Source organism: Phocoena sinus, chromosome 3 (assembly GCF_008692025.1).
Source record: "Phocoena sinus isolate mPhoSin1 chromosome 3, mPhoSin1.pri, whole genome shotgun sequence".
NCBI classification, from domain to species: Eukaryota; Metazoa; Chordata; class Mammalia; order Artiodactyla; family Phocoenidae; genus Phocoena; species Phocoena sinus.
The window spans coordinates 66,173,933-66,191,855 of record NC_045765.1 but is presented as its reverse complement, the minus strand read 5'-3'; the positions used below and the strand labels follow the sequence as shown (position 1 = coordinate 66,191,855).

Below are 17,923 nucleotides of genomic sequence, written 5' to 3'. Positions count from 1 at the left end.
AAAAAAAGCGAGCGGGCGACTGCCTCCGGAGCCGCCGCCGGAGCATCAGCAGTCGGCGTGAGCCGAGGCAGGGCCCGCGCGCCCTTTCTCTGGCTGGGTGGGCCGGACACCGTCCGCAGCCTGGTCTGCCGTGGCTTGTGCCGTCGGCCCACTGACGCGCTGACCCAGGGGCGGGGAGAGAGGGAGGAGGCCGGGGGGCCCCGCTCCTTTTCGCCGCAGAGCGGGGCGGGGGAAGGAGGTGGAGAGGTGGGAGGAGGGCGACGGAAGAGGAGGTAGCGGCGCAGAGATCTTCCCGGCTACGGCGGCGAGGCGGCGCTTGGCCGCTCCCGGATCGCGGTGCTCATGCTGCCCGAGGCCCGGCGTGGACGGGCCGGACGCGATCCCTGAGTGGGGTAGCGCAGGAGCCAGGACTGGCCGAGAGCCGAGGGAGCCTCCGCCGCGCGCCACTGCGGGACCGCGGCTGGGCGGGCTGAGGGGCGGACGAGTCGCGGGCCCCGCCTCCCGCGTGCTGCAGCGGGAGCCACCAACGCCGCGGCCCCGCCGAGGCTTTAAACAGCGGGCCCCGCGCCCGCCGCACTCGCGCGCAGACTCCGCTGCCGGAGGCGTTCGTGCCGGCCTGGGCTAGCGGCGGCGCGTGCGCGGCTTGGAGAGTGACTCCCTCACCTGGCGTTGCGGCCGCAACCACCGCCGGCCGGGGGCGCGGAGGGCGTGCAGCCCGCCAGGTCCGCCAGGCTCTCCGGGTCCGCCGAGCGTCGGGCGACGATGGAGCCGGGGCCCACGGCGCCCTCCTCCGGCGCCGCGAGGCTGGCGGGGGTCGGGGAGACGCCTCCAGCCGCCGCGCTGGCCGCCGCCGGGATGGACCTGCCCCGCACGGCAGTGCCTTTGGTGCCGGAGGATGCTGCGACTGCGAGCCGGGGCGGCGGCGGGGTCCGCGGGGAGGGCGCCGCGGCGGCCAGTGACGGGCTGGGCAGACCTCTGGGGCCCACCCCGAGCCAGAGCCGCTTCCAGGTGGATCTGGTTTCCGAGAATGCCGGGCGAGCGGCTGCGGCTGCGGCGGCGGCTAACGCTGGGGCGAGGGCCAGGGAGACCACCGTGGACGGGAAAGCTAGCGGCGAAAGCGGGCTAGCCAAGGGCAGCGAGGAAGCCAAGGGCCGCTTCCGCGTGAACTTCGTGGACCCAGCTGCCTCTTCGTCGGCAGACGAGAGCATGTCGGATGCAGCGGGGATCGGAGGCGACGGGCCCAACGTGAACTTCCAGAACGGCGGGGACACAGTGCTGAGCGAGGGGAGCAGCCTGCACTCGGGCGGCGGCGGCGGCAGTGGGCACCACCAGCACTACTACTATGACACCCACACCAACACCTACTACCTGCGCACCTTCGGCCACAACACTATGGACGCCGTGCCCAGGATCGACCACTACCGGCACACGGCAGCGCAGCTGGGCGAGAAACTCCTCCGGCCCAGCCTGGCGGAGCTCCACGATGAGCTAGAAAAGGTGAGCTCTCCCGGCCCTCTCTGCAGCCCTCTCGCCATCCCCCCCACCCCAGCCGCTGGTCCGCGCTGACCGCGGGATGTAGCTGCCGGCTCTTGTCTGCTGAGGCGGCGTGAATGGACGTGCACAACTCGCTGGCATCTCTGGATTCAGCTGTCAAGGGTGGAATTGCAGAGGAATGTAACTTAATCTCTTAAAAGTTGGCAGCGGGTTAGGCTAGTTACGTGATACCGCAGAGGCTGCATTTAACAATCTCCCCCATCCAGTTATATATCTTGTGTATGCTTTTTTTTTTCTCACCCACTCTTAACAATTACCATCCCTCTGAATGACAGTTGTACTTTTAGGCCCCGAGAAGGGAATGTGCAGGAGGTTTAGGTGGTGAGGACGTTTCTCAGGAGGGAGTGGAGAGCACCTACCATCCGTGTCTTTTTTTAAAGGTTGTGTTGTGTGGCTTATGTACACCCGTTAGGGGTCCCAAGAGTGGAAACATTAGTATTTGAAGGGAGAATCTTAGCAGGGTGTGTTTGTGGTGTATGAATTATTAAAGCTCAATTCCTGCAATCTTGATATAGAAATCTTAAGTCTTGGGACAAGCTCTTCCTGATAATGGCATAAATCCACTTTTATAATGTAAACCTTTTGGAAGAGGGTTACATCAAAAAGGCGGGGGGCAGAGTCTAAGAGAGAGGGAGAGAGAAATAGAATTGTTTTTTCTGTGGAGGATGTCCAGAAAGACCTTCTGGGGTTTTGTCTAAGCAGTTATACTTGGTGAACAGAAACCATCCCTATAAACTCTATTGATTTCTGTAATTCTTCTTTTATGGCCGCATACAACTTTTATTTTTTCAGGGTACAAAATCTTTTTCTTTTTTGTTCTTTTGAGATGACATTGATGCTTTTGAGATTTGATTAATAATTTTTTATGATTTGGGATTACTTGAAGACTGCCTTTATAAGTGTATAAGACTACATTGATGGAATTTTGTGAATGCAAAGAGTTAGCACCATATAGTTTGACACGATCGAAGTGTCGGAAAGTTTAAATACAGAAAGTATGTAATTTCTTTTGGATATGATTATTTGACTTCATACAGTCATTTCATACAAGACTGTACTTGTCCCAGTATTTGAAAATGTAACATTCATAACATTCATTGAAATAATTGCCGAGGTCCCAACCCTTACAGCTTATTGATTGTTTAAAAGCCTGACATCATTTAGCTTTGGGTAATACTACTTCTTTCATTCTGTTATGGTATTTTGTCATATAAGAAGAAAAATGATTTTTAAAACACTTATTTCATCCATATTCCTGTAGTTTCTTTCAAATCTATTATATTTTCCTTTCAAAACTCAAAATTCTCATAAAGCAGATTATATAGCTGATAATTTCCCTTTTAGAGCATTTTTATTATTGGAAATATTATATAGATGGTTTCAGATTTCACTAAAGCCCTGTAGTTTAGTAGTAAAACAGTCTGTATTTACCCATAAGTCTTAAAAGCTTTTTTAATTGAAGGATATTATATACCTTGATCTTGTATGCTTCCTAGGAATGTTTTTGTTATTTTAAACTAAATTCTGTCAATAACAAAGCCCTTCCAGTTCTCCAGATTTTCAGGTTTTTGTTTGTTTGGTGTTTTTGGTCAGTTCACAGTATATAAAAAAGAACACCTGTATTGTTTAGATGTATAGTAGTTGAAGAAGTCACCTAGCTTCTCAGCCTCAGCTTCCTCACCTTTCAGAGTTATTTTGAAGATTAGGGGGAAAAATGTATGCAAAGGCCCACGTTCAGTGCCTGCAAAATAATGCTAGTATAGTTACCATTTGAATCTTATATTGGCCCTTAAGAAAATACATCGTTAAACTTTAGGACTTCAGTTTTAGATTCTCCTAATTTCTGCATTTTTCAGTGAATGTAGTATCTAAAATGTTATGTTCAGAATTTCATTTGTGCAGCATGTAGTGTAATGAGTTCTTTGTAGTTTTTTACCTTTTACCATTTGGGCCCTTTATGGGCAGCAAAAAAGGTTTATTAGGTTAAATAAGCATAGAACCTCCTCTTGAAGATAATTTTGTTTAGAATTGAGTGAATGGATTAAAGAGATGTGTCATGTTAAGGAATACAAATCTGGCTATAGATAAACCACTGCTGAAGGAGGGCAGGGGAGGCCTGATAGTATAGGTTGGCTCGATCCCCAAAAGTTGTTCTTCACTTTTTAGATTGACTCTTACTCCTTAAAACCTTTTCTGATGCTTGTAGCTCTAGGTGAAATCATAATACTTAGAATTCTGTAACATTTAATCTTAGCTCTTGAGTGACTGTCATGTAGTCTGCTTGGGTCACTGAATGCTTAAATATCTACCATGGATCTAACTTTGTGCTAGGAACTATGGAAGAACAAAAGAAGTAAAAGAAATGCACCCCAGAAACTTGTTGGGGGAAAAGACTATAGTGTCTTCTACGTGAATTCCTTTTTTTGCCCAGCATTGTGACTTTTTAAAGTATTTTGCCTAGAAATCCAACTGAAGGGGAATAGTTAAATAACCATGGTGCGTCTTGCTATATTATGCAGCCATTCTAGGGCCAGGACTCATGAGTTCTCCATTTTATCAAATATTTATTGGGGAGAAGAGTTTCTTAGGTGTGGGCCACCTGGCTGTGGCACTGCGGGATGATGCCATGATTAGCAAAACAGATACTGACTCTTGTCATACTCAGGCATACGTTAACCAAATGGTTGCACAAATAACCTAGTTACAAACTTTTTTTTTTTTTCCCAGTGCTATGAAAGAGAAGGGTTAGAATGCTGGTGAGGATATAATAGGACCTAATTTTAACTGGGGTTTGGGAAGCCTTTTTTTTTTTTTTAACTGTGATTAGGTATTACCAAATAAAGTAATAAACAACTCTTAACTTAGAGTGCAAAATGAAAGCACCTTATTATTTTAAAGGTGCAAAAGCAAGAAAATACAGTATAAACTTATCCATTTTTAAACAGTCGTCTGTGTGATGGGTATACAAAGTATGACATTGAAGCTGAAACCTGAAGGCTAAGTTGATGATAGGGCAGAACAATATTCCAGGCCAAAGGAACAAAATCTGTGAAGATAGTGAGGTGAGAAAGTGGTATGTCAAAAGAACTATGAGGAGGCCAGTATAAGATTTTATTATAAAGGTAGTGCGACGTTATTGAGTTTTGTGTGAGGTAGCAACATGATCTGTTTTGTTTTGACACCTTTTGATTGCTGGATGGAGAAGGGTGAGAATGGAAGCAGCTTTTACTGTGGTCTCCTTACAGATAGTAAGGATTGGGGGCAGAATGAGTGGGATGTAGGTGGATTGGATGTGGGAGTGAACGAGAAGCTGATTCCCAGCTTTTGGACTTGAGCAGCTGAATAGATGGTTGGTACTTTGCCTAAGATGGGAAAGGCTGGAGAAGGAATATAGATTGGGGAGGAAAGAAAATGCTTTCGAGTAGCCTGCAAGATATCTTAGTCCAAGAGTCATTTTGAGGGAGAAGGGGCAGAATATATTTTATATGTATATGAAATATATGTGTGTATGTGTATATACATATATATTTACATACATATGTACATGTATATATATTTATGTATTTATCATCTAAAGTTGTGCATGAAATTACTTGGGGAGAGTGGGTAAATAAGAGAACAGAAACAGGGTCTGGGATTGGGCCTGGGGAATGTCTAAAGGTCTACTAGAGATTGTGGCAACACTAGCAAAGGAAATTAAGAAGGAGCTGTTAGGCTGGTGAGAAATAGCCAGGAGAGCAGTGTCAGGGAAGCTGAGAGAAAAGTGTTTTAAAGAAGGCACAAAGTCTTCAGAGATATGCCAGTAATTGATTTTTTTTTTTTAAGTATTTCAAAGAATGAAACCGAAGTAGTGATTCCTGCCCCTATAAGAAGAAAGTAAAAAGTGGGGGGTAAACAAATAAGTATTTGATAGACAACTTCAACATGTATGATGGAAAGCATGATTATCAAATGTGGGAAAGTGTGTGGTGGAGAATCCATAATAGCTCCTACTGGATTTGGATTTTAAAGTAGTTTGAAAAGAGTGCATTACCACTGCAGTTTTGTCCGTAGGCCAAGACTTGGAGCCTTTTGCTGGTGGTATGTCAAATCTTTGTATGTGGCCTCTCTATTTTAGCCTCTCTTATTAATAAAAAGGGAAAGGTCAAGGGAACAGCTGTATCAAGTGTCTTATGTTTCACTGAACTTGTTGGTTTTTTCATTTAATTCCTAAGAAATAAGTCTTATATACATTTTACTCATGATAAAATGGGGTCATAAAAAGTGAAGAAATTGCTTAATGCCGCTCTCACAGAAAGTGGTACAGCTGGCATTCACACCCAGGTTTTTCTTATTAATGCCAGGACATGGTAGCTCCTCTTTATTGTTATTTCTTCTTTCTCCCTATCCCGTGGACCTGCTCTGAGATGGCAGGGATGTTGAGGGGGACATGTTGGGGGTTGCCAACATCACACTTCTATCTTGACCTCCTGAGAGTAGAATGGTTACATAACTGAGAGAAAAGAGGAGGAATTCTTGTGATAATGTAATTACTGACCAATATGACTGTCTCTTTCACTAGGATCTGAGCTGGTGTCTCATTCATCTCCAGACGGAGAATAGGTAGTTAATAAAGATTCGTTTATCGAATGTACCAGGGTGGGCAGTTCCTCCCACTTAACAGGGACTTTAAAACACTAAACAAGTGTAGCTGCTGCTCTAAATGTGCTGTGCTGAGTCGTGGACAAGAAATTCCACACACTACTAATCACGTCAGTACAGAGCTTGAGTCTTTGAAGGTCGCCCTGGGGGAACCAGAATGGGTCACATCCCTGGGGATAAGGAATAGAGTAGGTCCAGCAATGAGTAAAGGTGGGACCTTGATCAGAAATAGTTGTGCAGGGCACAAACTTGCAGTGTTTCACAATTTTGCCAGGGGCCCCACCCTCTAAACCCATGCCACCAGAGCTGAAGTCTGGTTTACCTGTAAGACTGTACACATTCTCCAAGTATATACCAACTAACTGCCTGGGGAGAAGGAAAGATAAATTTGGGGATTTAAAATCTGGCAAAAAATCTGTACACTGCTGTCGTAATCAGCGTCTTCTCTATGTGTGTTTGGGTTCATAGTCACATTCCCAATCTTGTTAGACCAGAATTTGAAGGACCAAAAGAGCCTTTCTAGGTTCTTATGTATTTAGTGTGTTTGTTTTCACTAATTTTTAATTACATGTTTCATACGTGTTTGTAAAGTCTGTAGCACTAGTCACATTGGCTCCATGCTGAAGTGAAATGAATGTGAATTTAGTTATTCAACAAATCTTGATTGAGCATCAATAATAGCCCTGTTCTGAGTGCTGGGGTTACAGCAGTGAGCACAACAGACTTGTGGAGCTTTCATTCTAGCAGTAGGAGAGAGTAAACAGATAGGTCAGTGTAACTGCCGAGAAGAAACCGAAAGGTGGATAGATGCTGATAGCTGGGGTGGTGTTATTCTGGGGGAGTTAGAGAAGCCCCCTGTGGTACATGAGCAGACACTAGACGGGAGTGAAAGATCAGCCCGTGAAAACACCCGAGGGGAAGAACACTAGGCAGAGGACGGCAAACACCAAGACCTTGAGATGGCAGTGTGCCTGGGGTATGCTTGGCATGACTGAGAAGCAAGAGGGCCAGCAAGACTGGAGTGACTAGCAGGAGAGTTATAGGGGAGGAGGTTAGAGCAATAGTGAAAAGCAAACAGTGTAGAACTTGGTAGATCGTGGTGAAGACTTGGGGTTTTACCCTGAGTGAGGTAGGGAGTCATGGAGAGCTCTGAGCACAGACTTGACATGACCTGACGTACATTTTTAAAACATCACTCTCATGCTGTGTGGAGAGTATCCTGTAAGGGGGTAAGAGTGGAAGCTGGGAAACAAGTTAGAAGCCTACTGCAGTGTTTTAGTTAAGATGATGATGACTTTTATGAAGGTGATAGTGTTTGATACAATGACAGCTGTTTAGATGCTGGATATGTTTAAAAGGTGGAATTGTTGGGATTTGGTGACTGTTTGGATGGGGGGTTTTCCCCTGTTGAGAATGGAGTCGATATTCATGAAGAGGTGGGAGACTGGGAAGAGCAAGTTTTGGAGGTGGACTCAAGAGTTGGGTTTCATTTCTACAAATTAGTTCTACAATGGGGCAAACACTTATAAAATTGCAGCTACTGGTTTGTGAAATAATAGAACCTAAGAAAATGGGTTTTAATTTGTAGTATAAAAATGTGCTTTTATGCTGCAAATTTCAGGTAAAACCATGAGAACCGGTAGTTTTTCAAATAGAGTATAAAGCGGTGGGGAACTAGTGGGTTGACGCCACAAAGTGAGAGAGTGAGGAATGGACGAGGAAAACTACTTAAATACTGAAGTTAAAAATATATCAATGGTTTCCCATTAAATATGAAATTTATCATCTGCCATTGGATTTATGATTCTTCCGTTTTTCACTAGAACCTGTAGTAGTGCTTTCTTAAAGCTATTATGAAAAACTTGGAGCCCATGGAGGACTTGGGGATTTCTGATTAGAAGAAGCGGGAAGTCTGAAAGGCAAACATAGCTTAGTGGAATCTTGTCTCTCTGCAGAAGCTGATTGTGGCTGGTGTAGTCATAGTACCCTTGGGCTCAGAAATTTCTCTGCCTTAAATTTTCACTATGCTGTTCCTGAACGCTGACAAATTAGCTATTCATCTAAAGTAAGAATACTAGAAACCTCTGGATGGTTCTTTGTTGGGTTGGTATGAATTGGTTCCTTCAATGATGTAGCTTCTAACAGAGTTTAGCGTGTGAGTCATTTTGGGGCTTTTTTGTGGGTAGGTGGCTTGGTAGAGCAGGCTTTATTATACTCCAGTGGAGGAAGACTTAAAGGACCTATGAGGACCCTGATCATCTGCTGTAGCATGACTTTTACCCCATCGTTTCACCTAAATAGTTCTTTTTTTAAAAGATTTATTTATTTTTGGCTGCACTGGGTCTTCGTTGCTGTGTGCGGGCTCTCTCTAGTTGCAGAGAGCAGGGGCTACTCTTCTTTGTGGTGCGCGGGCTTCTCATCGCGGTGGCTTCTCTTGTTGTGGAGCATGGGCTCTAGAACGCAGGCTCAGTAGTTGTGGCACATGGGCTCAGTAGTTGTGGCTCACAGGCTCCAGAGCGCAGGCTCAGTAGTTGTGGTGCACGGGCTTAGTTGCTCCGTGGCATGTGGGATCTTCCCGGACCAGGGCTTGAACCCGTGTCCCCTGCATTGGCAGGCGGATTCTTAACCACTGCACCACCAGGGAAGCCCCTCACCTAAATAGTTCTTATTAAAGTCACCAGTGACCTTCTCCATCCTTATCACCAATTCCAGCAAACGTTTTTTCTCAGCAGCATTCAGCCTTCCAGCAGCATTTGATATTCTTTTGAAGTCTCCTTGATACTTCCTTGGCTTCTGTAACACCACTCTCTCCTTTAGTTTTCCTTCTTTCTCTCTGGCTCTTTCAGCCCAGTGTCTTCTGCATTTTCCTTCGTCTCTAAACTGGCCATCCTCTAGGCTTGATTCTGGCTTTCCTTCTTCCTCTGCCGTCTTCTCTCTCTGTATATCTCCTGTCTATATCACCTGTAGGCTAACTGCTCCCCAAATTTTGTCTCCTACTAATACTACCTTTGTGAGTTCTGGGCATCCAGAGCCTGCTGGACGTTTTTGTCTCCTGTCTAAAGGACACCCCACACTCACAAACTTACGATTTTTCTTCCTCTACCTCTGAAAACAAAACCACCCAGGCCCTCTTCCTGTGCCCTGTGTCTCTGTGAATGGTACCACCATTCATCATATTGCACAAGTGAGAAAACTGAGTGATCCTTGACACTTTTTCTCACCTCTCTACATCCAGTTCATCACCGAGTTCTTTGTATCACCTTTATTTCCTAAATATTATTTTCATCCTCACTGCTACCATCCTAGAGCAGTCTGCAGCATATCTTTCTCCAGTAGCCTTCTATGGTTTCCCCTGTTCACTATGCCCTCCTATTACTATTGAGCCTGGAGTGATCTTTCTAAAACAAAATTGATCATGTTATTCCTTGGCTTAAAACTAGCCCTGCATTGTCTAGTTCTGGCCTGCCTCTTCTTTAGTGTTTCAATTTCTCAATGGCACAGTACTTCCTCTGGCCATAGTGCCTTTGTATGTAATACTATCCATGATTCTTCCTCCCTTCTCCTCCATACCACACTGATAACTTTTCAGTCTTAATATTTCACTTCAATCTTTATTTCCTGAGAGAGGAAGCCTTTATCCTCCAGTCTAGGACAAACCTCTTTTCTCTTCGAGCCCTTATTTCAGTTAGTGGGAGTATGTTTGTTAAGATGGTTATTTGAGTAAACTTGAGTTGACTTCAAGTTCCATGAGGAGCAGACTATGTCTGTGACTGTTTATCATTATGTCCCTACTACATAGCAGACCCTCAATCAATACACGTTGAATAATAGAACTATTCTTTATAAATTATTGTAGTACAGAAGAATCTTAAACTCTTTTATGTACCTTATATTGTCATCTAGAATCTCTAAAGGACATTTGACAGGCAGATGGCCCCAGTTTGCACATTTGGAATTTAAGACACAAAAGAACTAAGTAACCTGTCCAAAATCATAAGACCTGTAACTGGCAGAGCCACGGCTGGAACTTGCAACAACCATTTTGACTCCCAGTTGATGTTAATTCCAATGTCCTACAGTTTAATACTGTGTAAGTTCTTGCTATTTTGGTTTTTTTTTTTTTTTAAATTCCCATGTCAGTTGTGTTTTAGTTCATTGAAGATAAAGTAGAAAAGATTTGGACCCCTCAGTTTCCCTGTATGGATAGATCTTTTCCCAATAGAAAAATATTTTAAAAAAAATTTAAGTATAAGAAAGTTTCTTATAAATGGAATCACAGTAAGTTTTGGTTTTTTTTAAATTTCTTCTGCTTTTCTTATCTGTATCTCCCAAAAGTGTGATGTAAATGTTTAAATGTTCTAGTGTTGCACTTTTCAGTACTATAACCACTAGTCACATTTGGCTGTTAAACTAAATTTTTTTATTTTTTATTCTTTTAATATTTATTTATTTATTTATTTATTTTTGGCTGTGTTGGGTGTTAGTTGCACACGCGGGATCTTTCACTGCAGCGTGCAGACTTCTCTCTAGTTGTGGTACGTGGGCTCCAGAGCACCGGCTCAGTAGTTGCCGTGCACGGGCTCCGGAGTGTGTGGGCTCTGTAGTTGTAGCAGGTGGGCTCTGTAGTTGTGGTGCATGGGTTCCAGAGCGCGTGGGCTCTGTAGTTGAGGCATGCAGGCTCTCTAGTTGTGGTGCATGGGCTTAGTTGCCCTGCGGCATGTGGGATCTTAGTTCCCTGACCAGGGATTGAACCCGTGTTCTCTGCATTGGAAGGTGGATTCTTAACCACTGGACCGCCAGGGAAGTCCCTAAACTAAGTATAAATTAAAGTTAAAAATGTATTTACTTGAGCCAGATTTTAAGTGCTCGATACCCACATGTTGGCTAGTGGCTACCATACTGGACAATGAAGATACAGAACATTTCCCTCATCGCAGAGAAATCAGTTAGCCAGTGCTGTCAGGGGAAGTGATATTTAAAGGAACTTTTCCCTTCCCTCATTCCTCCTTTCTTGGATTTCTCCCTTCCTTTTCTTACATGTTAAATAGTCACCACTAGTTTAAAATTATTAAACAGTCAAATTTTCTCTAATTTTTCATGAGATCCTTCCTTAAATAAAGTTGTCTAAACATATTAGGCCCTCAATAAAATGTTTGTTGAATCAGTGGACTTTATCTCTGTCTGAGAATGGAGATCTGGGTCTTTAATATTGCAAAGGCTGTGAAGAATTTCTTAATGTTGTGTAAAGTGTTAAGTTTACAAAGCACTCTTAACTCATGTATCTGTATTTGATCTTCAGATCTATCTTTGGAGGAGATGGGTTTTCAGAAGGTCGTAGAGTAGCAGTCATATTTTGCAAGGTTGTGGTTTGCCTAAGCACTTAACTAATACTTGGTAAGGCTGCATCTCTTTGAAACTAGCTCTCTGTCTCCCTTTTCTTTTGGACTAGTGATTCCCAAATTTCTAAAAGAATTACCTGGAGAAAAATTACAGATTCCTCTCTCTCAAAGAATATACATGCCATTTTAAAAAAGCTTTCCTGGTGATTCCCAGAGAGCCAGGTTTGAGAACCAATGTCCTAGACAGACTTTGGTTATCATCATGACAGTAGTACATAGTTGTGGGGTTTTTTGTTGCTTTGTTTGTTTGTTTTGATATGCTGATTGTCAGTTTTGAAACATTCTACTATAGGAACCTATCAAAGATCTGGATTTAACCCTTAGATAACTGTATAATGAATTGTATAATGTTACCAATTATTCAACATCTGTCATGTTTCAGGAGCAGTCTGTAGTCTGTGCACAGTAATCTTCCAAACCAGTTAGTTTACAGATAGACAAACTCAGAGGCTAATAGCAACTTGCCTAAGTCTCACAGCCAGTGAGTGGTAGATGCTGGATTTAAACATAGACACGTTAGTGAAAGCTCACATGTGAGGTGCTAGGACAAATCCTGTAGGGAAGTCAGACACACAAGTACTAACTGGTAAGTCTGAATCCTGATGAGTTCACATGGAATAGTTGGAGTGAGATATTACCTCTCTTTTATAGAACCTAATGGTTTCAGACACAAATAATCAGGCTTTACTATTTTAGAAGTTAAGCTTTATGATAAATTATTCTTAGTACTGGCTTACCTGTAAGTTTCCAGAAATAATAGATTTGGCTTGTAGCACTTGAAAAATTATCGTCTCACCTATTTCAGTCCCAATTATTTGGCAGATTTGCTGATTAGAAACAAAGCTGATTCAGTAATTAAGCAAAGCAGCAACAATAACAACAAAAAGGCCTCATTTAAAAGGGTTCAGCACACCTGCACTTGGGGACTACATAGTTAAACTTTATACACAGTTATAACAAATATGGCCTTCTGGTTTTCAGAACGAGGGCAGATTAGAAGAGAAAACGAACACTGGCAGAGGTGGATTCAAAGATGACCAGCATGTTATACAGATAGAAAATAAGAAAATCATAAAAAGCAGAAAATAGCAGTCTTAGAATAGCTCTTGAGTAGACGCAGAGACAGGACCTGAGTTTTGGTTGTCACAGTATCTCCGTCTAGCATAGTGCTGGCACAAAGTAACCATAGTGTTTTAAATCTCAATACAAAAAGAGTCAGCCAGCTACACATTTGGAAAATTTCAGTCTCATGTCATCCTAGAGTATCGCATTTTAAGAGGCTAAGTATTAGTCCTTTTAAGAACCAACACTTTAAAAATTTATTCCAAGGGTTTTGTTGTACTTTGTTTATTTAAAATGTTTGTTACCGTATCATTATGAAGAGAAGATAACATAGGAGGTTTGAAAAACAGAGAAAGTTAAAGACCTCAAATCCTTAACACTTTTACATTTTTATACATGTAAAAATTATGATTTTATATCCTACTCTTCCCACCTAGCATTAAATAACTAATCATAAGTAATCAGTTTCCTATGTCACCCATAGTAATCTTCTATTTAAGTGAATGTTTTTATGATAGTCTCATACATGTATCGTATGATATGTGTACCATAACTTGCATTTTCTCTGCAGACTCTTTAGTTCATTTACATTTATTGTGATTTGGCTGTTATTAGGCGTGGTATTTTGCTATTTGTTGGTTTTCATACCCATTTTTGTTCCTCTAATCCTCTTTTCCTGCCATCTTCTATGCTAATCAGATATTTTTTAATATCCATTTTAATTCTATTTACTTTCTTCTTATATATCTCTTTGCATTATTTCAGTGGTTGTTCCACTTACAGAGAATATTGAATTTTTTCAGCTAAAATATAGGAACCTTAAAACAGAATACTTTTCTTAGTACTTTGGTCATCGTGTAAATTACAAACCCAGCAATACAGTGTTGTACTTTTTGTTTTCAACAAAAGTCCTATGACTTTAAAAAAAAAAGGAAAGAATGCTTATATGGTGTTTTATTTTTTTTATTTTTATTTTTTTTTCCCACTTCTTCTTGTAGATCTGTGTTGCCATCTGATACTATTTCCCTTCCTTGAGTAGTTGTTGTAAGGGAGGTCAACTGGCAACAAAATTCTTTGTTTTTATTATCTGAAGATGTCTTTACTTCACTTTTAAAGGATAGTTTTGCTGGATGTCAGTTTCCTGGTTGCCAGAATTTCTTCTTTCAGTGGTTTGAGTATGCACTTCCAGTGTTTTCTGCCCACCATTATTTCTGATAAGACAACCATTAATCATACCATTGCTCATCTGTATATGATACATTGGTTTTCTGTGGTTGCTTTCAAGATATATTCTTTACCTTTGGCTTTCAGGAATTTGTACGTAGGGGCTTTTCTCTTTGTGTGGATCCTTTTTGGGTTTAAATTTCTTCTATCTGTAAGTTAATGGGTTTCACTGCTTCCTCCAGCCATTTCCACTCTGCTGTTGAATCCATCTAATGAATTTTTTATTTCAATTATTTTGATTTTCAGATTAAGAATCTCTAATTTTTAAAATATAGCTTCCATTTCTCTGTTGAGATTCCCTCTCTGTTACTCACTGATACCGTATTTACCTTTAATTTTTTAGTATGTTCATTATAGCTATTTTGAAGTCTTTGTCTCTCATATCTAACATCTGGGCCCACTTGGAGTTAATGTCTAATGACTTTTTTTCTTGATTATGGGTTATATTTTCCTGTTCAGTAATATTTTGGGGTAAAGACTAGACTTCTATGTAGATAACACATTGTAGCAACTTTGGGTAGTTGTTTTTTTCAGTATTCTCCTAAGGATTATTGTTTTTTGTTCTAACAGGTACTTAAGTTGCCTAGATTCAAACTGCACACTGAGTCCTCTATCCCCACTATGCTGTACCTGATACCTCTGTTGTGTCCTGTGTTTTCAGCTGCTGCTTTTTTAGCCTGTCTCTTTGCGTGGGGGTGTGTGTGTGTATGTGTGTATGTGTGTGGTGCAGATCCTCCCCTGTACCTGTGTGATTTAGTGGTCACCTGAGATTTGGGGCTTACCCTCGCTATCATTCTGTTTTTTTTTTCCTAGAGATTCCCACTTAATTTCTAGTTCCTCTTTTGGCTCTTGGGCTCTCTTTTCTAATATTTCAAGCTAGGAAGGCTTCACTTTAAGCCATCCAAGTTACACACACTTGGGGAAGTGCTCTCAGTTGAAAAAGAAAGCAAACTCAGTGCAGCTGTATCTAAGAGTATTTCCTTTCTGGTCTTTGCTTTTTTTCAATCTCTCCTAGTTTTTTTTCCATACATAGGTAGTTTAGCTGTCAGTCAGGGGTTTAAATCTTGGCCTTTCTGCTTAATGCTTGTGTAACCTTCAGAAAAAGAACTTGTCACCTCAGAGTCTCAGTTTCCTTCTATAGAAAATGGGAAAGATGATAATTCATAGTGAGAAATAGCACATATTCATGTGAGAAATACATGAACTATCAAGTGCACACCACATGCTAAATGTAGTTTTTGTTATCGCGTGGTTCTCCATGTATATTGCTTTTCTAATACTTTACCCATTTAGGATATTGCTAAGTCATATATTTATATCTTTGACAACTTTTGGTTCTCCTTATTTTAAAAATAAAACAATTTGAAATGTAAATGACACAGTTATACCTTCCAGTATCACTTAATAATATAAGTTTTCTGGTAAGTTGAATTAAAATGTTTTTAAGCTATTTGTTGACATTAGCAAGTTGTGTGGGATTTGAAATAATGTATAAATTATGCTATGCATAATGCATTTTGTTGTAACTCAGTCTTGAACACGATGGGCTAGGTAGAGGACTGAATTCTTTGACTGCAATCAGCAGTTCTGACTTGGTTCATTGTAAAGTCACATGCTCACAGCATCCACTTTTATCTGTGGCACTTGAGTTTTGAGCTTTGCATTAATGCCACTGGATATTAATAGACCATTGTTAACCAGAGCAGATTGGATTCCTGTAAAACAATACCTTGTTTTGAGAGCATAGTCTGTATGGGGAGCATTACACTGAATACACCAATCACCGACAGCACGGATAGGAAATGTTGGTAGCTTTGGGGTGATATAATTGGCTAGTACTTAAAGAAAAAATGGTTAGAATAAGCCCAGCCACTTTGGCATCTAAATTTGCATATGTATGCGTCCATTTTTAGTTACTGATTTGGCTTTGTTTCATAATATTAATTTAACACTTTAGCTTACTTTGGTATTAAGAAGATGCTATTAAACTATATGAGAAATTCTTATCCAAAGTATCTTGATGAATACTTTAGTTCAGAAGTTTGTTTTTAGGATTTAAATACCATTTTTTGGTGAACTTTAACTTTTTTGAAGTGTAATTTTGGGTTTTTTTTTTGAAATCAATAATATGCTGCTTGTAAAGAAAGCAGTGAATTCTTTTATACTAACTGTGCCCTGAAAAGATTCCCCACTCCTCTGAGTGTCAGTAACAGTGATTTTAATTTGCTTGAATAAAGCTGGGCCCACAAGTTATGCTTCTGTTCTCCTACTGTACAATTTAATACTAACCCTAGCTAGTGGTGCTCTGATGTACTCATCAGGTGCCACCAAAGAAGACAGCACAGGGAGGAAGCTTTCATTTATTAAACACATTCTTAGCACTAGAGAAGTTACAAAAGATTTCTAGTAGTGGGATCATTGGTCCTCAAAGCCAGGTTCTTCACACTATATCCTATTGACTTGTTGATGGTGTAGGTAATAAATCTTTTACCACCATTCAGAATGGAGATGCCACATTTCTATATATAGGTCAGTGTTTTTGTTCATTCTTCCAGAGGTAATCTTCAACTGCCAGTATTATAGGAAGCAGTGTAGTAGAGTCTAGATTAATAATGTTTTGCAGTACTTATTTTTGTATATTTGTTCAACATCCAGTTATTTAAACTCACCCCATGGGCAGTTGAAATAATCATTTATTTGTTGTTTATAATAATAGCCAAAATTTATCAACCACTTACCCTGTTAATGTCAGACAATGTACCAAGCAGTTAATACATTTTGTTTTTTAATCTTTTAAAAGTCTTTTTATTTTATTGTTTTGGACATTTTGCCCATTGCTTTATTTATTTATTTATTTTAAAATTTTTATTTTATTTTTGGCTGTGTTGGGTCTTTGTTACTGCGTGGGCTTTCTCCAGTTGCAGCGAGCGGGGGCTACTTTTTGTTGCGGTGTGCAGGCTTCTCATTGCAGCGGCCTCTCTTGTTGCGGAGCTCGGGCTCTAGGCACACGGCTTCAGTAGTTGTGGCTTGTGGGCTCCAGAGCACAGGCTCAGTAGTTGTGGCTCACGGGCTTAGTTGCTGTGCGGCATGTGGGATCGTCCTGGACCAGGGCTCGAACCCGTGTCCCCTGCAGTGGCAGGCATATTCTTAACCACTGTGCCACCACGGAAGCCCTAAAGGTCTTTTTAGAATGGTGGTATATAGCAGAGAAAAAAAATGTGAAGACTAAATGCATAACTTAATCAAGTGATCACCACCCAGATCAAGGAATAGAACATTGCTGGCACTCCAGAAACCCTCTGTGCACCCCATACTGATCTCCCTGTGCCAAAAGTAGCCACTATCCTGACTTAATGGTGATCATCTATTTGGGTCTGGGTCTTGGTATTTTGTTTGTTTGTTTGTTTTTGTCACCTTTATGTATTCTGGAAGACCATTAGTCTAGTTTTGCCTGCTTTAAAACTTTATATGGAATCATACAGTGCTTTTTTATCTGTCATCTTTTGCTCACTGTTATGTTTGTGTGTATTTTTACTTCATTCATTTGTATTGCTAATTATCTTCCATTATATGAAATGCTACAATTCTGTAGTTGTGGACGTTTGAGACTGTTTCTGGTCCTTGGCAGTTTTTAGCAATGCTGATATGAACATTTTAATATACGTGTCCTACTTCATTTAAGTGTTGTTTATCTATAGGGATATATCTAGGATTAGAATTGCTGGGTTAAAAGGTATGCATTTTTTTCAGCTTAAGAAGATAATGCCCAAACTTCTTTTCCAAAGTTGTGTACCAATTTATATTCCCACCAGCAGTGTACGAGAGTTTTTGTGTTCTATACAATCATGATATTTTCTCACTTTATCTTCTCAAACACTATGGGATAGGTAATATTATCTCCATTTTACAGATGTGGAAACTGAGGGCCAGAGGTGTTAAACAACTTGCCAGAGTTCACATAGCTAGTGATAGCAGAGCTAGATTTTGAACTTGGATCTGACTCAGGAGCAGACACTTAAAATTTTACTTGTTACTATTTCAGG

General features: G+C 41.3%; 1 protein-coding gene across 1 annotated transcript in view; it reads left to right on the top strand.

The window, feature by feature from the left end:
* Positions 1–261: 261 nt before the first annotated feature.
* Positions 262–17,923, top strand: part of SLC12A2 (solute carrier family 12 member 2) — a 109,928-nt gene continuing 92,266 nt past the window's right edge. The window contains exon 1 of the mRNA XM_032628141.1: positions 262–1,497. Within this exon, the coding sequence (XP_032484032.1) occupies positions 763–1,497 (735 nt within the window). The 5' untranslated portion in view covers positions 262–762. The remainder of the gene's footprint in view (positions 1,498–17,923) is intronic.